The following is a 26,141-nucleotide window of genomic DNA, read 5'->3' on the forward strand; positions in this document are numbered from 1 at the left end:
TCTACTTAGTTTTATCTGCAACTTTCTCGCACTTTACACAACCCCTTGCTCAATACTCCAAAAATAATATTATAACAGCGCAGCAGTAGCCTACAAAGTCGAAAGGAGAAGCCATTTTTCTCCTGCCTTTTTCAATTGAAGTGATTTTGATGTGACTGAGAAATGAAAATGGCCCACAATTGAGAATTAAAGAAAACAAATCAATAGCTTTTTTTCTCAAGTCTGAACCTTAAAACATTTGAACAGGCCAACACTCACAATAGTATTTCAATAAAATTTAACTTATGTTCTGGAACCGTTTTCGTTCATTAGAACTCGTCAGCACAACTGAATAGAAACAAACATTAGCCTACCATAAAAATACATGTCAGCAGTCAGCACAACTGGACCAAACCGTACGAAAAGTTCCATTTTAATTAGATAAAAATGTTCATGACCTCCGTGTTCTTTTTTCATTTCTTCCTTTTCTTCATTGTTTGGCAAAAAAAACGCAACTATCAAATACTATAATTTGAACTAGCTTGAGCAAGTAACGGCAAACAGTAGAAAAGTGAAAACTCAAATAAAATTTACTAAGCAGGAGGATTACAAAAATGCTATGTCGGTGTTTTCCCGCTTTTGAAAATTAAAGTGTTTATACGCAGCTTGTTTACAGTAGGCCTATGTCTATCAAATTTGAAATCGCAAGCTAGTGGGCAGCCTTAGGCCTACAATTGTGCGAAAAAGAGTTACTTTTCATTGCATTTCAGGTATTTGTATTGTAAGTTTAAAATTAGAACTAGTCGTTGGTTTACGTGCCACTGATTCATATTGCGGAACGACTCAGAAGTTGACTTGAAGTGAATGAAGCTTGTTTTTGTCAGTCGCTTTGTCGTTGGACAATGACTTCCCAGAATGAAAGTGAAAGTAGTCAAACGTCCTCACCCAGCGCAGGAGAAGGTAAATGTGATCAAAATTGTCATTTGCAGCTAGGTTACAGTAAAGATGAACCTATGACAAAGCCACAATGACAAAGCTATGATAAAGCTGTAATAAAGTTGTGACGGTCAATGTAGCCGGGTTAATTTGCTCACACGAAATATGGTGCAGTGTAGGCTACAGAGTTTTAGAAATTTCAATTTTCATGTGTGTTCTTGTCACTTTGTTTGCACTGTGAATAGGTAACCTACTCAGAAATTCGTTTCGTGCACTATTTTAAGATATTTGTTACTGGTGAATGTTCGAGTATCATTTCATTTCGTTGGAATTTTCACTGCTGGATAAAGAGTTTCGTTTGCTTCGAAGTTGTCAGCGCTTGTTTAAAGTTTAAATTTAGTCTTGACACAAGTTTCATTTTTCAACAAGTATTATTTTAAATATAATTTCGCTGCTACGGCTTGTCTGAGCATACCTGCCGTCGTTCCCAAATACATTGCTTTTGTTAAAAACGGATTTGTAGCAACTAACTCAATCACATCGTACACTTCAACTCTTGTTCTGTGCTTCAGGATACGCTTTTACTTTCACCATGTAATGTAGAACGTCACCATAATGCCCAAAGCAAGAGCATCGTTGATTAACATACAATGTTAGCTTAGTGTTTATTTTGTGGAAAAGAAAAGTTTATTTTCGCGTTTTTGCAAACTCAATCATGGCAGTTTTATAAATAAAGCTTGCCAGTGACCGCATGAAAGTCCTCTTGTGCAGTTATCAATGTTAAAATGAGGCTATTCACAGCAGAACACCAATCGCCTTCTTGATGTAAGCCAGATATTGCACAATGTAAGCGCGTTGGGAGAATGGCAAACATTAGCAACAGTTTAAATTATCTATTTTGGATAACGTATCAGCTCAAAGACAAAACGGTTCTTGTGTTCGGTATAAGTAACTGTTGTTTCGATTCCAAGCTTGGTCATATTAATGATTTAAATTCCCTTGTGTGTTTTTTTGATGAATTCTTTTAAATGACTTAAATTACTTGCGTTTTTTGCCAATCATGGGCAATGACATTATAATTTTGTACAGATTTCACTTTGTTACTCTTTTTCAAATACTTTTATCCTTTTAAATTGTTTAAGTGTTGTAAAAGTGTTGCGACCATACGAGAGTTTACCCTTATCATCTTATTTCGGTCTTAAGCACGCTACAACGTTCGCGTTTTGTCGCTTTTACTTTTTTTTCTGAAACTTTGCTTTGTTTGGCATGTGCTGTGTTTTGCTTTGATTGTTTTTGCCCTTTTCAAAAATAAGAACAAATTGAACTGGAACTGAAGATGAAAAAAGTACAACCAAAATATCGGACCAGTTGTAAAGGGACATTGAATAAACGATGCCACCATCAACTTTTTCTAACGTTGATTCCGTAATGTTGAAAAAAAAGATTTTTAAAAGAGATGTTTGGCTTTATGCAACCAATTACGTGTTCATCAAACTCCAGTTAGATTAAAAGAAGTGAGATTTACGATTACTTTTTACGATTTTGCAGGTTAACTGAACCAGTTGCTAAAATAACGAGCAATATATTTTCAATTCAAAGAATCGTATGAAAACGTTTTAGATTCTTTGATAAAAAGAGAAGAACGGTTTGTTGCAAGTTTCTGTAATGGATTTTTGAAGTTGAATACGTTACTTTTTAGATACTTTTTTAGGCTCTGCTGACGACGTCTTCATTAGTGATGAAGTAACCGACCAATCACAACCATCGACAAGATATCCCGAGATAGAAAACAGTGGAAATCCTGATGGACATCCATCTGTAGATGACATCGGAGTAACGTTAGACTACGAACCATCAGTTGCACTTGATACCTGCAGCGACACACCGAGCATAAACGAAGAATTTAGACAAACGATACAAAACGTTGACCAAAGGGAAAACGTTGAACAAACGGAAAATGTTGAACAAACGGAAAGTAACGCCAGATCAACTAGACGTAGTCGAAGAGCGCAACGTCGGCAAGATGTAGGAATTGTTTCATTCTTTACAAAGCACTGGTTCGGTCAGTGCACAGCTGGATTTTTAATTGGACTTATTTGTCTGACAATTGGGATCGCATTTGTTGTCACCGATCTGCCTAGCTATATTGGTGTTCTGTTCATCCTCGTCTGTGTCTCTCCATTCTACATGGCCTTCAGCATGTAAGTAACTTACATTTTACAGACACTGTTCTCTATTACTTTGTTTGCAATACGGCCCAAAATTTTACTTTTTGTTTTAGCTATAATAATTTCGACGGCCTATTTATATTTGGAGCAGAACAGAGTCAAGGTTATGGAAATCTGGAAAAAGTAACACTAATAGGCATGGTAAAAGAAAAACAAGTTAGAGGTTGATAAAAACTATAGCATATATAAACAGCTTAAATAAATAGGCTACAAACACAGCATTTAAAATGAATGACTACTTTTTTTAATTTTATTGTTTGCTTACAAGAAAAATAAATGCTTTTGAGGCAAGCCATTCTTTACCATTGTTTGTATTACCAAAGGCATGTTTGTGCTGCTATCTGATAGTAAAAGCTAGCATACTCTCGAAAAGTATTTTATGAGGAATATTTTAAGTTTAGAACCCAAGTAAAACAACATTGAAGAACTCAAACGTTTTCAGGTTTTAAACTTTAAGTACTTCAATAATATGCTTCTACTATATTTTGTAGTTTCCGAAGAGCTAGACTACTTGAGGCTCAAAGACTGGAAGCTGCAAATCGAAGAAATACCATAAGAAGACATCGCCAAGAAGAAGATAACAGACCGCACCGTCATGGATACCTTCCGTCTTCTGAACATCCTCCTTGCTATGATAATCTTGGATTCGATGGTTAGTTTTTATCTTGTTTACCCACTAACGTCCAACTTTTTCATTCATCCGTGCATTTATGAGAATTGATACATATTAGGAGCAAAATGGTTGGAACGCCTGGTTAAGCTAATCAAAACATAAATAAGCCCAAACTGTTGATACTAAACTCATGTTCAGCAAACGTTTCTAAACTGTTTTCATTTGCAGAGCTATTAATAATACTGAAAACGAAGACAGTTTAGTTTTCGACACGTTCGCTGATACGTTTTCATCATTAGCAACTGTATACCATTTTATATCTACCAAATGGACTCTTCTGTGTGTCTTTCAAAAGATGAAATCAAAGATTGACCGCTCTATTATAGTCTCTTGGTGTAGCCCGGGAGAACATCTCAACATGGGTGGTGAAAAGATAAATCCCAGGCCCCAATATTTATAACAATCATACTGTATAATTTATCTCATAAATATTAAACTATTTTGTATTTAGCTGCATGGCTGAGTGATAAAAGTAATTAGATCATACTCAGTGGCGTAGCCAGCGCACTATTTTGGACGGGAGGCAAATCAAGTATTATTGCACATGTCAGTTGAGCCTGTTAGCGAGTCTCCGAAGGTGGAGCATTCACAGGGGGTCTGGAGGTTCTCTATCAGAAAAATTTGAAAAATGATACCCTAAAATTAAGCATTTTGAGAGTACTTTCAGCATAAATCCATTAACTTTGTCAAACGATGCAGAAAAAATTTTTGGGGGAGGGAAATTGCCCCCTTTCCCCTTATTTGACTACCCCCCTGATCATATTTAAAAGCATTGCTGTTTGCAGTCGCTCAAGACCATGCAATGCTGCTGTATCTAGGAAAATCACCTAAAAATATGATTAAACGTGAAAAAAAGATCCACTTCTATATTTTCCAGTCCATTTTAATTCTAGTTATTTTTATTTTGCCATGAAAAAGTGAACTTTTATTCCTTTCCTCCATCATGCTATAATTGCTGAGTAAACGTTCCGTTTTAGAACTTTGATGGATTGAAAATAAGATTTAAAAATTTTGAAAAAATGTTTGAATTTTCCAAAGGTATTTCAATCGGAATTGAGCACTCTGACACTGAATCCAGACGATCTTCTTCTATAGAGTCGAGCTATACTTCTCCTCCTGCGTACGACGAAACCTGGAAGGTGAACGAAAGCGTCAAAGAAATGGTAGGCAACATAACAAAATCTACTTGTTTTTTGTAGTTAACTTTTTGTCAGAGCCAACAGTTAAACTTGAAATTAATCATTGTTTATTTACAATTTAATATTATTGATTTATTGTTGCTGGACGTGTTTTTAATGGAAAACGAGTAGGTCTACATGACTAAATTATGGGGTGAAGACAAGAAGCGCATGGGAGATGGGAGTCATACAAAACAAAGAAAAATGCTTTTTAAAAATTTGTAGTCAGCATCTTTGCCAATAAGTTTAGGAGTGGATAAAAACAACCTATTTATAGTGATTTTAAAACTGAAAACAAACGTCTACTTCTGATAGGTAAAAGCAAGACTACCTCAAGGTTTTGGAAATTTAATAAAAAGTGCTACTTAATTTTCCGTTAAATTTAGGCTGTTCGAAATAAAGTCAATTTCAAAAGTGTATGATTTGCCTGGATTACCCCTATATCTTTGTGCCGAAACATTTAATCACCTTTCTCAAAAATCATGTCATTGAAATTTTTAAACTTTTGAAGTTAGTTCGCAGAAATAAAATATTCGATTGATGTGAGGCCAATGGAATGTAAACAAAGACATTGCAATCTCAAGCGGTGATGTAGTTCTAAAACGCGTTTAAGCAGCTCGCTTTGAACAGGGGAGGCTATATTCTGCGTTTGTGATGCATAAGTAACACTGTAGCCTAGTTGCAACCAAAAATTGATAAAGCTGTTATTTGAAGTGATTAATTTGGAGTCAGTATGGACGACAGAGCAATGGCCTTGCTCCTTATCAGCTGTTGGAAGTGTTTACAAACAGTAAAGAATCTTGAAAAAAATGGCTAGTGGACACTATACTGGCTAGGCTCTACTGTGGCAAAAGTATTAAAAAAAATACGGAATATGAAAATGCATTTACAATGTTAAATTTGTTAGGAAAGTTGCAATTATTTTTGCTTGTTGTTTTTAATGAGTTTTTATCATCATATTTGATATTTCACGGTCACACGAAATAAACGTTAGGGCTACAACAAGAGCAGCAGCACTACAACATGCATGCAGTGAAATTTTACCTTTCATGTTGCCAATCTAGCACTGTTTTCAATTGGGTTAACCTGCAGGAAACAATGCTACGTCATTCTGTTTGTTGGATTTATCAGTGCATACCAAATATTCACCATGGTGTGATGTGTTGTGCTGTATGCTGAATTTAAAAACCGAATTTAAGATACTTAAGAATTTAAGAAACCGACACATGCATTTTTTTTAAATTGATCTATACACAAGTGCTGCTTGCCACGTTGTCAGTTGTCACGATTGACAATTAAACTGAGCTTTGAAATGTTGCTCGAGGTCTTTCCTCAAACTCGAACTATAGTTGTGCTTTTTATTTCTATCATTTCGTCACACTCCTTCCTGTATCATTTCTGTTGGACCTAACTAATCTTTCTGTTTTTGTAGAACATGGAATAATGTTAGAAACCGAATGAATTTCAAGAAAGCGACATTCGTAAAACTCAGAGAAGAAAGTTGTGATTCAAGAGTTGTTTTTTATTTTATTTCAATTACAATTGTTTCTGTTCTATTCGTGTTTATGATTTTCGAATTATTTCGTTATCTCTTCTACTTAAAGATTATTTGCTCTAGGCTACTGTAGTTAATTTTTATTATTTTGTTTGTGGTTTTCCACTTGCTTTTTGTTTGTTTTGTTTTTTCGCTGTACAATACACTGTATTTGAAATAACACGTATATATGCACAGATCGGAGTCAAGACCAACCGCAGGCTATATAGGTTATCTCGATAATTTAACCATCTTGATGGCAAGTATGGCTATCTTCTAAATGGCTATCATCTTGATGGCAATTAACACTCAGAAAATGAATGAATTCAGAGTGATACTGCACTCAGCTGCGCTTCTATGCAGCTGCGCTTACACTGTCTGCTCTGTAAAACGTTGAAAGCAACGTATACTGTGAAAAGTTTTGAACGAAAGAAATACAATATGTTGGAGATCAAACAAAAGTCTGTCTAAAACTTATGTAGGCGTAAGATGTTTTATGTTGTAAGTATTGATAACGCATACAAGAAACCATAAACGGAAGATCCAGGGAGCAACCGCCCTCCTGTGGCAAAAAAACGTCGCAAATTTTGGCAAAGTATGCTAAATAAAGAAATAAAACAGAGTAACCTTAGCGGGTTTAACATACTTTTTTACACACAAAAAATATAACATAATTAAAATAAACTCAAACGTTTTCGACACGTACGCGTGTCCAGGAATTAAATCTGCAATATACATAAAATGAAAAATCGTAAGATAAATTTGACTTTGCACTACAAGTGTAACGACACTCTGGACTGAAAAGCACAAACTGAACAAAGGATACAGGAATGATTACGAGTAAATTATGCGGTTTATATTTATCGCTGAGCAAATTGTGCTGTTTCTAACTTTTTTCATCTTAAGGTTGATTAGGCCTCCATGGCTACCTGAAGATATGGCCTGATTTGTCACATTTTGCAGAAATTTCCAGATTTTGCTAACTTTGGGCGAATGTATAAATAAATTTTTCTAAAAAATATATTTTTACGCTTTCTTTACTGTTTTCCCCAGATGACAACAGGTTCTAACATCCTCAGATATTGAAAAAAACAAAGAAAATTGGATTTCGAAGATTTTAGTTATACTGTTAATTTTTCAATAACAGTCTGTTTGAGCGTTCTTTTTCTCATTTGCTACTGCTTCCCCAAGGCAACAAAAAGCTTTTATATCATTAGAAGACAGCAAAAAGTAAGAAAATCTTAGAAAATGTCAGTCAAACACCAGCAGTAGTTGTAATCAAAATCTGCAAAATGTGACAAATCAGGCCGCATCTGCAGGTGGCCATGGGCCTACATGGGAACCAAACTGGTAGTTTTTGAAAGGAGCTGGTGGTTTTAAAAACTTTCAGTCTTCTTTCGTATGAGACGTAGTTGTTCAGAACAATGGCGCATCGTTTCCAACCCACACCACAAGAAAGAAGTATGATAATGCTGATTTGTATATGTAACTTATCGCATTTATTCGAGAGCACCTCCAATTACCCACGCCTGTTGATATAGTACAACTTTTTTTAGTCACAAATGCTTGTGCTTGCATTTTTCCTGACCACGGATCACCACTTTAGCACATGCGCACGCAAGTAAGCATGCATCGAGTAAACAGGGTTATTTGTGTGTGCCAGTGCATTTCATTCCTACTCTTACTTCATTGCCTAATGAGACTCTTTTAAAAAGATGCAACTTAGCTACTTTTCAGAAATCATTTAGTATGTGTAAGTCGCGACCCTGACTTTTTGAGTGAACATCTGGTCTAAAATTCTGTGTCCTATGCTCGAGTAGATACGGTAGGCCTATGCCAAAATAGTAACCTGTCTGCACTTGTGTAATGCCCTTCGCTCACTGCTCTTGCAGTTGAGTGCCAAATATGTACCGATTGTGGTCATTACTTATTTAGACCTACCATACTGTAAAGAGATAATTACTAAACTAAACTATTCCATATGCTTCTCGGCAGCCGATTGTAGCAAGAATTGACAGCGATAGACACTGTCTTTCGCCCACGAGGTTGGACTCGTTAGTATCGCACCACTAATTTATGCCACAAGAGTATCCGACCACTGCTTTTACCAGTCAGTTTAACTCTTATCTTTGTAGAAAGAAAAGAGCCAACAAAACCAACCTGGCTTCGGATTTTCAATTTTTGGATTGATTTAACTTCAATTTTCCATTCTTTTGATAGGATTGTTGTTTAGTGACGTAAGTGATCAAAATACCAAATTAACATAGCTTTACAAAAAAAATTTTTTGGTACTGTGAATTGCACAGAAAAGATACATTTTAATCTGACTTGCAATTTGGTTTGGGAAGATAGGCTACGTGACTTAAGGCAACCACGGTCGTTCGTTCCCTGCAGAACAATGATGGGAATTTTGAGACTACACTTTGTTGATAAACGACGCCAAACATCTGAAGACTCCAAAAGGCGTTTAGGAAACTGCCCTTAGGGTTGTGTCCCACACTGTGGGGACAACTTTTCTACAGTGTAATAAACTCTTGGAAAGAAATTTTATAGCATGGACAAGGCTGTTACAATTAGGTCTCTATTGTATTATTATACAATGTACCAACAGATTATTGAAAAGATGCTAAACCAACAGATTAATTTTGTTTTGACTTGGTTATATATGGTCATACATTTGGTTATCTAACGCCTCGTTAATTATTAACTTTTTGAAAATTTTATTAATGTTTAACTGAAAGGAGACTCTCTTCAGTTTATCAAAATATTGTGAAAGTATATCTGGTACAACCAGAATATGAGAATTAAATTTTAGCGAAACTTTTAGCTTTAGGAAGAGTTGTCTTTGACGACTTGAGAAAAATCTAATAATTTGGTCCTTGACGCTTATTCAACGTTCAACGACAAAACGAAACCGTCGTTGTCGCTGTGTGACATCACAACCATGACAGTGCAGTAAAATGTTTTCGGTTGACCAACTCCAAACAGCTTAAACAAACTGAACAGAAAAGGCAAGTCAGTGATGGGAAGTAAGACTCCATTGTTGCTGTAATTCAACTAGATCTTCAACCTAAAAAGACAAGGCAACCTGGTATTTATTGAAGACATAGAAATCGTAAAAAGAAGAGGGAAACGTTATTTGCAATAGTGCTTTACAATACGAAGGCGAAGGCGCACATTTTTATCTGCAAGTTAGTATAGCGTTGGTTACTTTTTTGTGATGCTGTCCGTGCATGCGTGGGTCAAACTGTTAAAACTTGTTACAATCACGTGGTCTACTATATATGCGGTGCTTGCTTCTAGTCCGGGTCGTAAGTGATAAAGGAGAGGGAGGAAACAAAGTTCATCTTAACTCTGGTTAACTGAAGTTTAAAAAATGGGGTTCTTCAATGCTTCTGTTTAGATCAAAATACTATATTTGCATTAAAGCTGGCCAAAAAGTTTATTTGAGCTAGAGGCTACAGTAGTCACTCTAAAAATGCCTCTGGTATTAATCTATTGCAGGCTACTAAATGCCATTAAATATAAACCACATAACGTCACTACATCTTTGCCAAACGGCATGATACGGTATGTCGACAGTTTGCAGATTTAAGCACAAGCTATAGTAACAAAAAGGCTAGATCTAGCAAACATGCGTGAAAACGAGTTTATCTCAAAGGCTATAAAGTCAAACTCGAAAGGACTTGAGGCGTCAAAAACTGAGTTCAGTCCTTTAAATATACTTGCGAAACCTAAGTCGTTGTTAGTTAAGTGTTACTGATTTGAGTCCATGCAGCTCTGTGGATTCAAAGTCGTGGAGTTGAGGTCGGAGAAAAGTCGAGGATTCAGAGTCAGTTCATAAGAAATCTTCATTAAGACTCCACAGCTTCGGTTGCCATAACTTTATACAAATTTTCTTGTAAGTTGTATATTTTGATGTATTGAAAAAAGTACGTGCTCTCCCTAAATAAGTTAACTGTAGATTATGTCCGTGCACAAAGCCACAATGCTGATGAAATTTTTACATTGAACAGACAATTTTTGTTAACCGTTTGGTCTTAATGCCAAGGCGCCGGGCATTTCTGCTTTGGTTAGCTGGTCTTTTTGTTTTTGCCAGTGTGAGACTGAGAAATACACTGAAAACTATGACGACGACTGTTCCACTTATACTTCCAATATACAAAACAGAAGCTCTGTCTGTCTTGAAAAAAAAAAAAAAAAAAAACTTTTTCTGCCAATCAGATTCCTTGATAGTACAGGATAAGCTTACACCATAATAACATACAATTCACAAACATAAAAAAATAACTCTGAAGTAGGCTACCCTACTCTAAGTGTTAAACCAAAAGACTGGTTCCCCTTTAAAAACCTTCCGCAATTTCGGTGTAGTCCGCAAAAACAACAAAACCTGGAATGGCAAAACAATAATAGACCCTCAGCTCCAGAGGCTCAAACAAACGTCTACGGTTACTCGACAAATTCATATTGTAGGCTAGTTTTCCGATAAAAATTTAAACGTCTTTCATAAAAGCCAACCTTTGTCACCAAAATTAGTGTTTTTTTCTTTCGTGCGCAAAGCCGATCAATTTTAATTTGCATGCGGATGAAAGGGTGGTCTCGCATTAGATTGCAAGGTATCATCCAGTTTTGAATTGTTAACTTGCCTACGTTTTCTAACCTTTCTTAACAAGGCACTACGATGGTGGGAAATCTAACGCCAGAAAACTTTGACTTATTCGAAGCATGTGTAGTCCGCTGCACAGCCGAGTGACGAAACCGTGACACGATGCTTGTTAGGGCACCAGTTTGACTCAGCTCAAGAGCATGTTGCTGCGTCATTTGCCTTGAAAAGGCATGTGTGAAGGTGGACAGAAAGGCTTCCTTGACGTCTTGGCAAATCTAGATTTTCAACCATGGGGCATCAGCTAAATAGGACAAAAAGTTGTGATACATTTAACTACTTCTTCTTCTTCAATTGCCTTCCCTGAACCAGGCATCGACGGCCTCAGATGAATAATTAGACCAAATGTTCCTATTATATGTTGCATGGATGATTATTTCTGTCTTGACGTTAAATTGTTCCAGATGTGTTTGTCTTTGTCTGCCAGATGCCCGCTTTCCAAAAATTTTACCAGTTAAAGAGAGATGCTCCAGTTTTTGCTTTTTTACTACATGGCCGAGAAATTTATATTGTCTGGTTTTCATACTTTTTAACAGAGTTCTGGTTTGGTTCACTTGGTGTAAAATTTCTTTATTTGTTTTCTTTGCCAGCCATGAAATGCGTTGCATTCTACGGAAACACCACATTTCAAAAGCATTAATCTTTTCTGCCATTTTTGTTGAAATATTCCAGGTTTCAGAGTTGTAATGAAAAACAGGATAAATATAGCATTTTAAAACTCTAGATCTTGTTTTGAAAGAGATATTTTTATTGCAAAGAATTGGTTTCATTTGTTGGAAGCTTGCTTTTGCTTGGGCTGTTCTTATGTTGAGCTCTGTTTCGTCTCTTGCATCCCAATTCACCATAGTACCGAGGTATTTGAATTTTTGGACCTGTTTAAGAATTGTTCCATTAACTGATAAATTACAAACAGGAGTTTCGGCTGCTTTTTTCTTTGTTATGACCATTGTTTCTGTTTTCTTTTTATTTAATTCCATGCCAAATATCTTGCTTTTCGTACACACAATATCTAAGATGTTCTGCAGTTTTACGTCCGAGTCGGCTATCAAAACGGTGTCGTCAGCATATCGTATGTGGTTAATGTTGTTTCCTCCAATACTAATACCTCTTTCATCTTCAATATGTCTTAAAATTATTTCGCTGTATAATGAGAAAAAGTCAGGTGATAGCACACAACCTTGTCTTACTCCTTTCTGAATGGGCGTGTAGTCACTGCAGTCATCATTTATCCTGATAGCAGCTGATTGTTCGTAATATAAATTTTGAATGATTCTTAGATCTTTGTCGTCTATTCCAATTCTGTCGAGCATGCATAACATTTCATTGTGTTGAACTCTATCAAAAGCTTTTTTATAGTCGATGAAGCATAAGTACGGGTCTTTTTGCATTTCGATTGATCTTTGAGCGAGGTTTTTCAGAATGAAGACCGCATTCCTTGTTCCTTTATCAGGCATAAACCCATATTGGCATTCGTTTATTTCTGGGTGTAATTTGTTTCTAACTCTGTTCATGATGACTCTCAGCAGTAGTTTAATAATATGGGACATCAGACTGATTGTGCAATGTTCTTCGCATTCTCTTGTGCCTGGTTTCTTCGGGATTATAATGAAAATAGATTTTGTCATATCAGTTGGAATTTCACCGGTGTCATATATTTTGTTGAAGAGTGCGTGGAGTACGTCAATGCCAATGTCATCTAGTGCTTTTATCATTTCAGTGCTTATTTCATCTGGGCCTAATGCTTTGTTTGGTTTTGTTTTACTTAAAGCGAATGTTATTTCACTTTTTAAGATGGTTGGTCCTCAAAGTGGCTCAGAGAATTTAAACGGTTTTGTTGTTCTTTCTGGCTCCCCATATAACTCTTCAATGTATTCTTTCCATCTGTTAAGGATCTTGTCTTCTTCCAAAAGTATTTCACCTGATTTAGACTTTAAACACCCAGATTTGTGTACTGATTGGAATTTTCTTGTTATTGCTTTAATCTTTTGGTGTGCTTCACCTGGTGTAAAATTGTAGATTTTTTCAATAGTAGCACATTGGTTATTGAGAAAGTCTTCTTTTGATTCGTTGCAAGCCTTCTTTATTTTGTTGTTTAAGCGTTTATATTCTAAGTCATTCTTGTTCTTATATTTTCTTCTCTCTTTGATCATATCTAAAATTTCGGGTTTCATCCAGTTCTTATGCTTTGAGGCTTCAACCGTGGGAAAATTTTCAGCTGCTTTGATTAGAGAATGTTTAATCACGTTGAAGTCTTCCTCTGTTGATGTTGCGTTTTTGTTGTTGATTTTTGAGCTGATCATTTCATTTTCGAATTTTTGTTGATATTCATTTCTTAGGCTAATATCCTTGCAGAAGTTCCAATCAATTTTTTGTTTCTTTTTAAGTTTCTTAACTTTTTGTAGTCTGAGTCTAAACTTGGCAACCAATAGGTTGTGATCGCTGTCGCAGTCGGCTGTAGGATTTGTGGAAGCATCTGTGATAGTATTTCGAAATTTTTGAAATGTCAGAATATAGTCAATTTGATTTCTCGTGTGATGTCTTAACTACTTAGCTTACCTAAAACATCCATAATATGCATAGAAATGTCAATGAGATGTTGGTGAACCATTGTTGGTGGATAGCATTTGACTTTAAAACGGTTAAAAGTGAATGTGGTATCCAAGACGACAGATAGCATCTTATTTTTACCTTGATTTTGAATTGAAGTAGTCTTACTACAGCCTACTGTTTGTTTTTTTAAGTAGGCTACTAGTAGTCATATGCACAGGTTAAATGCAGAAGAGATGATACAACTGTATAAGCAGCTTATAATGCTCAAAATGTCTTTTTTTTAGCACCGTTGTATTATTTCCACAAACTAGCTTGATCAAAACTTTAACCAAACCTATATATGTAAATGTTCTATTGTCCCAATTTATCACTAGAAACACATATAAATAAGCTTACCTCAACAAAAACGATCAGAAGAAGTTCATTTGATTTAGCTAACGGTAAGTTACTCAGCATTGTCACATAGGCTACAGGAAAAAAACAACGTTTTAATACGGTAATTCTGTGAAATGTTGGAGAATTTATTTTTGCATTGGGCATTTTTAATCATCGGCATACACAAAATAGGGCGTTCAAATATAGGTAGATAGACTACGTTTTCTGGTAGGCCTAAATTTTTTTTAGTTAAATTTCTAGCAGAATATGCTTTTCTGGATATGTTAAGTTACTAATCCATGCAAGCCATACAATTAAATGTAGAATTTTCTGTAACCTAATTTAGTTTAACTTTAACTTTCTTTAACATATGTTTTACTTTTTACTGTGGTTCAGAAATCAATGAAATGTCATCCCATGTTCCGTCAACAAGCAGCAACCACCATCCAACGATTACTCTGAACAACCAACATGTCACTGAAGAGGAGATAGGAGTCACATTGGACTACCAACCTCCGACACCAACTATTCATGATACAGAATCCATAACTGACAGCACTGCTGACCAAGAAGAAGGTTCAATTGCTAACACCAGTACAGACCAAAGCAATGACCAGCACAGCTGCTGGAAAAGATTGAAGTTGCGATGGCAAAAAACATTTCAGCAACCGTGTTGTATGCGCCACTGGATTGGACATTTTGTTTCGGGAATTTTCACAGGAATGGTGTTTTTTACCATTGGGATAGTTTTCGTGATCTACTTCCGTGAGCTCCCGAGCTACATTGGTATACTTTTCATAATGGTTGGAATTCCGCCCTGTTGTATGTCAATTAACAAGTAAGAATGTGAAAGTATTAAGTTAAAATCCAATTGTTAAGGAAAGATTTCTATAAAGCTTGGAGCATGTCATTGAGCTTCGAATAAAAGAAAAGTTGGCATTCGCTTCCTTAGAGCTGCAATCATGCGGTATAATGAACTGAAAGTACAACTTTTTTTTTTCTTGTAAGTGGCATCAAACTGAGAGCAGACTCATTTCTTTTCGGCCTTAAAACATTCTTGGTAGACAAATTTGACTAATTTTAACACTTGTATATTTTTAGACTCAGTCTGCCCTAATAGCCCACTAACAAATTTTTAAACGTTTATCTTTTTCTTCACTTGCTAATATTTAATTTTTTGCAAGGTGGCGGTCCTCAAGAAGAGATCTTCAACTTCGGAGACAGGAAGAAAACAGATTGGCGATGGTAAGAAGAATGCACCGCGATAGGAGAGAAAACGCAGCTTACAGAAATGGTGCACTTCCTTACGCAGATTTGCCGCCTTCGTATGACAACTTTGCATTTCAAAGTGAGCGATGTTTTCTCTCGTAAATTAAGTTTGTTTTAGCTTAGGCTATCAACTACATCGCACGTAGTTTAAAAATCTTCTTCCGTATGACTCGTTAGTTTGAGACAGGTTGTTCTAATTTCTATCAGGATAGTGGAAAGTCAATTAAGGGTGATTTTGTTCAGCACTGCACTGCTGCTCAAAGGTGTACGGAGTCGGGTTTTCTGGACTTCTGCTCCTCCGAAATCTGTGACTCCAACCTCCATTCTTGCTCCAAAAATTTTGGGGATTGACTCTAAACTCCACTCCGACTACAAACGCAGACCATAAACTAAAATCCAAATTTGTTTTTGTTGTGCCACAACACATATATCTTTTCTATCCCTTGTCATGAAAAGAAAAGCTTATTTTTAGATAAAAATTACTACTTGGAAACAGGGCCGGATTTAGCTGATGGGGGGCCCGGGGCACTTTTAGATCGGGGGGCCCCCGTGCAAAAAATTTTTTCGCGCCTACGGCGCGAAAAACCACCTCTACGTCTACAGTAGCATCAGTCCAGTAGGGCAAGGGCAGGTTAGTTGATACAGAAGGTTAGTTGATACACCACTAAAAACGGATTCCAGAAAACGGATTTTGTACAAATACCGCCACCAACTGGTGAAGAATAATGATTGAGTGGTGACATGATGATTTCGCTGTTATCCAATTTCAAGTTTGTAAAATAATGCAAAATGTTCAAAAATTGAGTTTTTTTGTAAATTATTTCAAATTTACAATTCAGTTAATTCTTGAGCGTTTGAAAAACGGTAAAAGATTAACTTATTGGCGACAGGCAGTATATAGGTGTATAGTATCATTGCATAAATCAAATCATTTTAACCGACTTAGTTAGATTGATGGCAGACACATTTTTGATAAAAGTAAGGAAAAGGTTAGTTGATACATTTTAGCCAAGGCTAGTTGATACACTGTATCAACTAAACTGCATTCATACATTCAGTGACCTGCAATATTTCAACCATATTTTCAGGTAAAGTAGGCCTACATGTGAAACTCTGTAAATTGGTTTGGAATTAGTTGTTGAACTTTTGAGCTGTGTGTAAATGAAGCTGCAGAACCTGTGAACTTGACAATATCACAGAATTAACAAGGCTTCTTTGACAACATGCCCCAGTTTTATAAAAGAAAAACTGATCGATGCAGTGGCGTAGCCAAGAATTTTGAAAAGAGGGGGTTTTGACTGCCGGCGGGCGAAGCCCGACGGCGTCTTTGCCAAAGGCGACACCCAGCGGCGGAGGTCTGGGGGGCCTCCCCCAGAAAATTTGAAAAAATTACTTTGATATTCGTGCATTTTGAGAGCATTTTCAACAAAGATGTGGGTATAAATATTCCTGTAAAATGGTGCTGTCCGGTGGCATAGCAAAAAGATAAGATCATGTTTTCTTGGGCATTTTTTGGTAATAAAGCTGTCTCTATGTTTTCTTGTTAATTCCTGGCTGAGATATTTGAATGTTTGGTATTGGCAAAACTCGCTCTTTTGATGCAGTTTCGTTTAAAATTAGGCAAACTTTGTTTTAGAGACATAGAGACTGAAAGCACCATTCTCAATCTCGTGACGTCACACGAGTGCCAAAGGGAGTTGTAACCCCCCAAACCTCTCCCCCCCTCCCTTGGCTACACCACTGGATGCTACAGATCAACTGAAGACTCTCTTACTGTACGTTGTAGGCCTACGTAAACCCTGGCTGTCATAAGAATTGACAATTATGTCAATTTCCAAATCTGTATAACAGATTGGCGTTAGGAAGAACATCCGGATGTAAAATATCTTTATCACATTTTACACTAGATAACACTATAAGACTGCAGCACTGTCATGGATTTTGGTTAACTCTGACCTGGCAATATGGTTCTACTATCTACACTACAGTAGTTTGAGTATAAATATTTCAAAAGTAGCCTAGGCCTATAAAGTATATTATATTCTCAGTATAATTGAGGCGTATTTTGATCGTATCAACTAGAAGTTCCATGTATCAACTAACCTCATAGGTGTATCAACTAACCTTCCTGGAAGGTTAGTTGATACAAACCGGAGATGTATGTTTGAATGAGTCTGAACTGATAACCAGTGACATCAAACAGACTAAACTTGGGGGAAAGTTATCCCAACAAACGAAGTTTCTTTAGCACCATAAATGGTGTTTCTATATCCAACAGTTTTAGTAAAATCTCACTAAATGTGAAAATTGTATCAACTAACCTGCCTTTGCCCTACTGCACAGCATTTTGCAGAAACTTTAAAAGCCAAAAGGAAAAAAATAACACAAAATCACATTTTTTTCACATAGGGGGGCCCTTCAAAAGTCGGGGGGCCCGGGGCAACTGCCCCCTCTGCCCCCCCCTAAATCCGGGCCTGCTTGGAAATGAAAACCATACAAGTAGGCTATACAAAATAACAAATGCGCTAAATACAGCGTATGTATTTTTATACTATGAGTATTAACTGGCAAAACAATCATATTCCGGCTCCTGTTTTTTTCCAAAAATTTCAGACTCTGACTCCAGTCGAAATCAGACACTCCAGCTTCTAAATTGTCAAAACATCCGACTCCCGTTTACCGCTGACTACTGTCATAGCTTATGCAGTAGGGTGGCTCATTTTCCTTGATGTTCTTTAAAATTTTTGTCAGTTTGGAATAATGTTCCATTTTGCTCACTGATATTTGCAAACCAAAAATTTTTGTTGGGTTTTGACCTTTGACCCTGGTTCACCCAAGGAGAAATTCTGAATATTTCTGAAAAATTAATAAATTTCAAAGTGGTTTAGCAGTATCTGAAGAGGGGATTTCTCAAAATTTGACCACGTGATTTTGACGTCACTTCCTCTGTTAACTTCCACGTGGAACATCTTCACCCTACTCCAAGTCTGAGAGTCACTAATAGTGCATGCTTTTAGTGTCATTTTATTTGATTTTACAGCCTTTTCGCAGTCAGTGAATCTATAACATATAATAAACCAACAAAAATTTTTGGCACAAAAGATGAGAGTCATTTTAGAGTATTTCAGGGCCCCTGATTCCGAAAATGCACTTAGTTTTTTCGAATTGGCTCTAGTTTTCGAGATATTCGACAATGAACATATTTTTGAAATCGTTACTCAAAAGCTTTCAATTAGCAAATTACTTATTTTCAGCCCTGTTTACCATTATGAAGTCATAATTGCACTTGTCTAGTTCAATTGGTTCATATTGCACGAAAGTTCAAAACGCAAGCAAAGGTTGAAATGAACTGTGTTTAATGTAAGGGAGACATAAATATTCAATGAAAACAGTTGTGAATCAGTCTACATCACAAGAAAAATATCCCGAAAGTCATGTGTTTATGAATGCAGCTTTATATTGAAAAGGTAGGCCTACTGAAATGGATACTGTACAAATGAAATTTTATTCTAAGCCTTTGCTAAGGCCAAGCCTTTGCTAAGGCCAAGTCTTTGCTGCAAGAAGTTTTTTTCTGGTCTATAGGCTAAATAAATGGCATACCTATAGGCTAATAAAATACGCCTTTGACAAGTAGGATGCTGTACCAACAACCCAAATATATTTTGCTGCATGAGGCAACGCATTCTGCGATAGATACAGCGCTATATAAAAACAAGCATTATTATTACTTTGACATGAAGCTGGATCAGTGCCGGTCTTTGGGGTGTGCAAACCGTGCGATCGCACAGGGCCCGCAAATTAGGGGGCCCGCAATTTACTCAGAAAATGCAGTAATTTTGTCATTTCCAATGGAAAAATTCAACAAGTGAATTCAACAAAGGAATTAGCAACAAGAAAACATAGAGACTCAACGGATGCAACCTATTTCGTCCCCTGAAAAGATCGAGAAAAAAAACAACATAGCCGAAGTCGCTGATTGGAGTTGCCGCAAACATTTCAAATTTCTCTCTATCTTTTCAGGGGACGAAATAAGTCGAAATTTGATTTTGTTACTCCGATTTCAGAGTACGAAACCGGGGTACAAATTTTTCAGGGGACGAAATAGGTTGCATCCAGACTCAACATAGCTTTTATTTCCGAAAAATGCCAAAGAATGCATGACCTTATCCTTTTGCTATGCCACCGGACAGCACCATTTTACAGTAATATTCATACCCAAATTTTTGAACATGCTCTCAGAATGCCCCAAATTCAAAGTAATCTTTCAAATTTTTCTGGGGGAGACCCCCCACCGCTGGGTGTCGCCTTCGCCTGCCGACCGTCAAAACCACCCCCTCCCCTTTCAAAATACCTAGCTACACCACTGAATTGGATCATTGTCATTGGGGCCCGCAAAGCATATTCTGCACAGGGCCCGAAATACCCTAAGACCGGCACTGGCTAGATGATCAAGATAAGTCCTGGATTCCTCCTAAAGTATGCAAACGTTGCACTAAAACCCGTTTCTGGGCTCAAGGCTAAGAAGTTCAGAGTGCCATGGCATAAAGAGAGCCGTGGAATCACCATGAAAATTGATACTTCTGTTCTGTACGGTGAGCATGTTCGAAGGAAGTTGGAACATCATGTTTACATGGAATGGGCAAGGCAGTCATTGCGTGGACGTTGCTATTTCTGTTTTTTGTTTGCCCTCTCTTGTTTCAAGTGGTGATTTGCTTGAAACAATAGGAAAACGGGCATGACTGAGAGTAACCTCAATACCTTCAGTAATGTTTTAGAGCAAGGTCAAGCTTTTTTCTCAAAACCATTTCTACCACCTACTGTAGTAGTTAAAGATTTAGTTATCAAAAGTGGTAGCTGGAATCTTGGCTAACTCAAAAACTAGAGCCAATTCGATAAAACTTAGTGCATTTTCAGAATCAGGGGCCTCGAAATACCTTAAAATGACTCTCACATGTCCTGCCCACGTGTCAGTGTTCATGGAGTTGCTAATTAAACCACTTTGCTTGCTACAAGTTTGTGTTACTGCCTCTTATTGTGTCCATTAAGATGCTAGAGTGCATTAGTGCATTAAAAGATAGCGAGTGAGCAATTTCAGGGATAAGCGAAACTTCAATATTTTGAAAAAATTCAAACCAGGTGAACCAGGGTCAAACGTTAATATTTTTTTGTGAAATTTGGTATAGGAGATACATTTACCAAAAGGAACAATATTACAAACTGACGAAAAATTTAAAAGAAAAAACTTTTTTTTTCGAGATTTTGCGCCAGCCTATTATGCAGTCTACTGTTTGCTTTTTTTTAAATGTAATAATAATAATAGCATTTATATTGCAATATATCCATAATACATTCTATGCTCTTGAATACCGTATTGCACAAGTTTGAATGCTCTAAAAAGGAGTCCATCCGACACACTTTAATCAGAGATTTTTAATGTCACATTTTTCTGTAAAAAATAAAACTGAACAGGTGGCGTTATTGTTACGGCAATTGGCCGTAACAATAACAAATACGGCAGGTGTTGGCATTGTTACGGCACGTAAAGTGCCGTAACAATCGCAACACTTTTTGGGGGCTGCCAGATAGGCTACAATAACAAATTTCTGGATTTAAATCACAAATTATAGTCACCAACCAGAACCTTTGACCGAACTTTGGATAAAATGAAAGAAAGTAGGCACAAATATTAACCCAGTCAACGACAAACGTTGTGACATTTAATTCAATAAAAACAATTTTGTAGACCATGACGAAACGACAACTCCAACTGTGGGTGAAAGTGGCACACCTACCATGCTACCAGTGTCATGCATTTTGTCTGGTAGTGATGTACCTTTGCCTTCATACAACGACGTCTTGACCCAGCAAAAGCTCAAAATGGCAGGTGAGGAAAAACATGGTGCAAATACGAATATGAACGAGTGAAACTCATACATAGCATTGCCGTTTTAGCACAAATGTCTTTCAATCGATTTTCGAAAAATGTTGCAAAATATTTCTTTAGCGTAAAAGTTTCATAAAGTTTAATAAGGTTTGAGTGTTATGTCATTTTTTTCAAATGTGTTGAAAAAATGACTCCTGTAAAGTTTTCAATGAGCTTTTATTATTTCGGTTAGTTTGCTGTGTTGTTTTGTATGCAGAGGTGGGCATCCGCTGCTTTAAAAATAGCGCGCTTCTCGCTACCGCTACTCGGGCCAAAGTAACGTGCGCTACCGCTACCCACTACCAATCACTAAAAGTAGCGCACTACCCGCTACCGCTGCCCAGACTAAAGTAGCGCGCGCTACCGCTACTTTTCTCATAAAACAAACACAGCACTTTGTGACTTCAAAATGACCTTGAAAACAAATGACACTTGTTTACACGACCATTTCAACATCGTTATTGAAACAACGTTGCTTGTGAAATTTATTGTTATGCATCTTTCAAAAACACGACCGTTTCAAAATACGAGTCGCTGAGTTCTGCATGCTTTGACTCTTTGGCTGCAGAACGTTTTTTCCAACGCACAGAAGTCTCTCCACCGCAGCACTGAAAGGAATGGCGAATGGGGTGTTGCATTTAAGGAACAGATGTTATAAATCGGCACTGAGAAAGCTCAAGGACTCGCTTCTGTCTGATGAAAAGCCTCCACAATTGACATTTTATTTCCATACCGACGTTTTATGCGATGGCACCAACACACCAAAAAAATCATCGTCAGAATCATGACTGGTGTAGGTATCACAATTGCCGGTATCAACGTGGCTTGATGTTTCCGGCAATTGTCGAATGTTTTCTGCCTTGATATTTCCAAACATTGTTGCCATAAAAATCTACAAAAAAGAGTCATTTTTTACTTTAAGTTGGAAAGTAGCGGGTTGCAGAAGTGCGACTTAAAGAAATGTAGCGCCTCTCCGCTACTACTGTGACGTTTGGCTTCCACAGCGCGCACACCACTACATTGAAAAAAGTACCCCTGAACTACCAAAAAAGTAGCGCGCTACTGCCCACTTTTGCTTGAATGCCGATTATAAAATTTGAAAATGTAAGTTTATCCTTGCTCTTTGAGTTATGTTGTAGTTAAGTCAAACTTTGTAGCCTGCAAACTAGCAGCTTAACAATCGTTCAAGAAGACTTTTCAAATGACTTGCGTGTAACCACAGCGCAATACTCTTCTAAGATGTTGCTTATAGCCTACAGATTTTGAATTTGTAGGCTTTTTTAGACTTTCTTTGAACTTTGTGAACTTGCGTGATGTTTGAAGTTAACTTCCATATATCACACCCATGATATTTGAACAATCCCTTGTCCATTTTTTACCTTTAGTTGTAGGCCTATAGTGTTTTGATCACTGCAAGCAGTTATAACTAAGCACATAGCTAGACAAAGTTACCTCTCGACCAAAGTTGAGTTTTGTTGCTTTCATTCACTAATGAAGTCACCCGTGTGGCAAAGCCTTGTGATTAAAATTGAGCTTGCTAATTACTTTTGTTTACCGCTAGATCTAGGCTACTGTTCGCAAAACTAGTTGCTGCAAAGACTAGTTTCATCAAAGATTTGCTAATCAGGATCCTTTGAAGACAGAAAGCCAGCGTGCCCTCTACAAAAATAATAATATTTATTTGCATCAGACAAAGCTGTCCATTTCCAAAACAAAACAACGAAATACACAAACCGCAAATGCACAAAGGCCACAGAGAGCCACTTTGGATGTCGTCAGATTAAACTCTCACTAAATAGGCTATCTACTGTTACGAGTTTACAGACAATGGTAGGCTACGGTAGTGTTACAAGTTAGAAGAATTGAAAGTATTCAGAACGATAAAAACAATCAGATGACATGGCAGCCATCAAGACTAGATAACAGCATACATAGAATTATTATAATGAAGAAGGTAATTTGATATACGATGGCAATCGGACCTCATCAGGGAGGCAACAATAGAGTTAGACGATACTTCGCATCTTCCAACAAAAGCAAAAACATATTTCCGAAGTAATGCATCAAATGTTATAATGTTGCACAAGACTTGATGTTCACGTACGCTACAGTGTTTAGGCAAATTGTGTATAATTCTAAATGCATTATTGAAGGCAACACGCAGGCGATTAATGTCACGTTGATGATAATTTTCCCACAGATGACATGCATACATTGGAGTACAATATGAACGGAATAGAACATTTTTAATATCACTGGAGCACTTGTAAAATTTTGATTTTAATTTGTTGGCAGAACAGTAGATTGATTGCACTTGTCGATTTATATCCTTGTCGTCACAGCACATTGCCGTGTCAATAAAAACACCCAAATACTGTATTTGACACTGTCTACGAATTTGATCTCACTTCCATTGAGCCGTACAATTGGATTCAAATTTAACTTTAAGTGATTGGTTTGGAAGTACATAGCAAATGACTTTTTGCAGTTAAAAATGACATCGTTAGAAAGCGCATAATCTTCACACACATTCACGATATTCTGCAGACCATGAACACTTGGAGAGATACAACAAATATCATCTGCAAACATGAGATGATTGACAAGTGTATTACCTATATAACAGCCCGCCTTGGTTTTGCTTAACACAGTCGATAGATCATCCATATACACGACAAATAAGTAAGGACTGAGGACACCACCCTGTTTGACACCATTGCTGACAGAAAAAGACTGTGAGTAATGACAACTCCAGCGTATGTAGCCTACATCCGCTGATGGGTATATAAAAAATACAGCGTTTAGCCTATATAAAAAATGGATTCAAGGAACTTTAAAAGGCTTTCCTTTATAGCAAGCAAAACCTCGCTTGGGGGTGTCTAAGTTGGATTCATTATGATTACATGAGTATTTATACACGAAACATTTACTTTTTATTTGTTTCTTTCATCACTTTTATTTCACTATTGCTGTTTTTTTCCAGAACACAGACGAGCTTCCGCTACGAGTCTTGATTCAGACACGAACGTTCCCAAATATGAAGAGATTTATGAAAATGAAAATCCTGATCAAGAAGAGCGTTGATTCCCTTCTTTTTCTAACAAACGATTGCAATTTTTCTTTGTAGCACAATGTTTACGGTTTTAAGTTATGATCTACTAAGCAACTTGCAATAGATATTGCCAGAGACTATAGCTCGTTGAAGTATTATTTAATCATACTGCAAATCGTTTTTCATAGCCTATTGACAATTTAGTTTTAAAAAGTGAACTGTTTTTGACTTAGCTTACGTTCAAGAGGCCAATGTTAATATTTCTAAGCTTTTTGCTACGTAAGTTATCATGAGGGTTAAAAAGCAGTAGCCTACCTACTGTGCTTGCAACACCATTATTATTATTATAATACCTCCGCTTAGACAAAAAAGCTTTTTGGAGTAAGATTGGGTGTTTTCCAATATTCCGAAAGTGTTTGATGAGCTGCAATCTTTCAGTCTAGTGCTCCTCTCTTTTTCGTATGTCCCATGACACCCGTACCATCCCAATTGCTATTATTGAAATGAAGAAACCTGTTGGGAACTTGATCTTGTCGGTTTCGGACGTTTACAAAGGTTTTGAAACGTTGACATGAACCCGGTCATCCAATCACCGAGGTTGTTTACACTTGACAGTGTAAAGGTTCTGCTTGACGTTGAAGTGTTGTTAGCGAGTTATTCCATGCACACAATGTCACTACCGTCTACCGGTATATTGAAAGCTGTCCTAGAAATGCGTCGATGAAGCATGAAAACTGAGCCCCGTGAATGTAACCTTTGTTGTATGATCTTGTGCAGTCATTTTTTTTCTTTTCTTGTTTTATATCGCCTTTGCTTCAAGGTTGTGAAGTCCGCAATATATTTTTTATCGTGTTTACAGTTAATCTTGCTTTTGATCTTTTTTCTGCTCAGCTTAGTGATAAGAAACAAGTTTGATAAGAGTTGAGCCAAAACGATGTGGAAAACTTAATGAAACTAATAATAAATAAAAACAATATTTGTAATACAGTAGAATTCGCCTATAACGGCTTCGTTTATAACGTCAATTCGCCTATTACGTCACATTTCGCTCGGTCCCGGCAGAATTCCTATCTTTTACGTACATTGTAGTTCGGCTACAACAGCATCGCCTATAACGTCAATTCGCATGTAACAGCACCCTTTATTGGTCCCCAGACGTCTTTTGTTCGTTTATAACGTCACTTTAAGCCATCACCTTCACCACGAACGGTCAGTCTTTTAATCCAGTTAGCGCTGCTGCTTGCAAAATGTCTTCCCTTTATTTTGCTACGTCGTTCGCAGCAGGGACTTCAATTAACTGAATTAGCTTTTTTCCCGCGTGAAAAACTGTCACGTGTAAAAAGCAGCTCTACAGCTGACCTTACTGTATAAACTAATTAACTAAATTAACTTTTTTTTCCCGCGTGAAAAACTATCACGTGTAAAAAGGCCGATGATGATGGTGATGATCCTGTAGAAGCCGTTTCAACCCCAGCAGAAGCCCTGAAGTCAATCAGACAACTAGACCGATACTTCCGAAGTCACGACGATAGCGAGCAAATCCTACATTATTTAGCAAAAGCTGAACGCTATGTGGTAGAGAAATCCGTGTCAAAACCGAAACAGCTGAAGATCAATGCCTTTTTTGGTAATAAACAATGAACTTCTCTACTACTGTATGTAACGAGCTGTATTGCGCAAATTTCCTGTACCTTTCGCTGTAGGTTTTTTTTTTTTAAACAATTTCTTTGTTGACTGTATTTTCTGCGTAACTTTTGTCAGTTTGGTGGTACACAGTAAAC

At 36.9% G+C, this 26,141-nt stretch overlaps 2 protein-coding genes across 4 annotated transcripts; both read left to right on the plus strand.

Moving 5' to 3' along the window:
* The first annotated feature begins 401 nt into the window (after positions 1–401).
* On the plus strand, positions 402–6,827 carry LOC145777585 (uncharacterized). Of its 2 annotated transcripts, none has more exons than XM_082589001.1 (5): positions 402–939; positions 2,615–3,116; positions 3,635–3,795; positions 4,855–4,979; positions 6,427–6,827. In XM_082589001.1, the coding sequence occupies exons 1-5, from the start codon at positions 882–884 to the stop codon at positions 6,436–6,438; spliced, it is 858 nt and encodes a 285-aa protein (XP_082445127.1). In that variant the 5' UTR covers positions 402–881; the 3' UTR covers positions 6,439–6,827. The 2 variants fall into 2 exon arrangements, with proteins under 2 accessions (XP_082445127.1, XP_082445128.1); XM_082589002.1 differs by having other exon boundaries at positions 404–939; positions 2,627–3,116; positions 6,427–6,826.
* Positions 6,828–10,248: 3,421 nt separating this feature from the next.
* On the plus strand, positions 10,249–25,217 carry LOC145777527 (uncharacterized). 2 transcript variants are annotated; one of them, XM_082588930.1, is made up of 5 exons: positions 10,249–10,429; positions 14,513–14,954; positions 15,301–15,464; positions 21,129–21,269; positions 24,292–25,217. In XM_082588930.1, the coding sequence occupies exons 2-5, from the start codon at positions 14,524–14,526 to the stop codon at positions 24,390–24,392; spliced, it is 837 nt and encodes a 278-aa protein (XP_082445056.1). In that variant the 5' UTR covers positions 10,249–10,429; positions 14,513–14,523; the 3' UTR covers positions 24,393–25,217. The 2 variants fall into 2 exon arrangements, with proteins under 2 accessions (XP_082445056.1, XP_082445055.1); XM_082588929.1 differs by lacking the exon at positions 10,249–10,429 and adding an exon at positions 14,041–14,181.
* Positions 25,218–26,141: the final 924 nt, after the last annotated feature.

This window comes from Aplidium turbinatum, chromosome 9 (assembly GCF_918807975.1).
Source record: "Aplidium turbinatum chromosome 9, kaAplTurb1.1, whole genome shotgun sequence".
Taxonomy (NCBI): Eukaryota; Metazoa; Chordata; class Ascidiacea; order Aplousobranchia; family Polyclinidae; genus Aplidium; species Aplidium turbinatum.

What these genes read in the sequence shown, in the direction of transcription:
- LOC145777585 (XM_082589001.1), top strand. Translation starts at nt 882, where the DNA reads ATGACTTCCCAGAATGAAAGTGAAAGTAGTCAAACGTCCTCACCCAGC. An exon ending in CTCACCCAGCGCAGGAGAAG is followed by an intron (nt 940 to 2,614) that starts GTAAATGTGATC and finishes GTTACTTTTTAG; the next exon opens with ATACTTTTTTAGGCTCTGCT. An exon ending in TGATAATCTTGGATTCGATG is followed by an intron (nt 3,796 to 4,854) that starts GTTAGTTTTTAT and finishes AATTTTCCAAAG; the next exon opens with GTATTTCAATCGGAATTGAG.
- LOC145777527 (XM_082588929.1), top strand. Translation starts at nt 14,088, where the DNA reads ATGTTCTATTGTCCCAATTTATCACTAGAAACACATATAAATAAGCTT. An exon ending in TTCATTTGATTTAGCTAACG is followed by an intron (nt 14,182 to 14,512) that starts GTAAGTTACTCA and finishes ACTGTGGTTCAG; the next exon opens with AAATCAATGAAATGTCATCC. An exon ending in TGACAACTTTGCATTTCAAA is followed by an intron (nt 15,465 to 21,128) that starts GTGAGCGATGTT and finishes ACAATTTTGTAG; the next exon opens with ACCATGACGAAACGACAACT.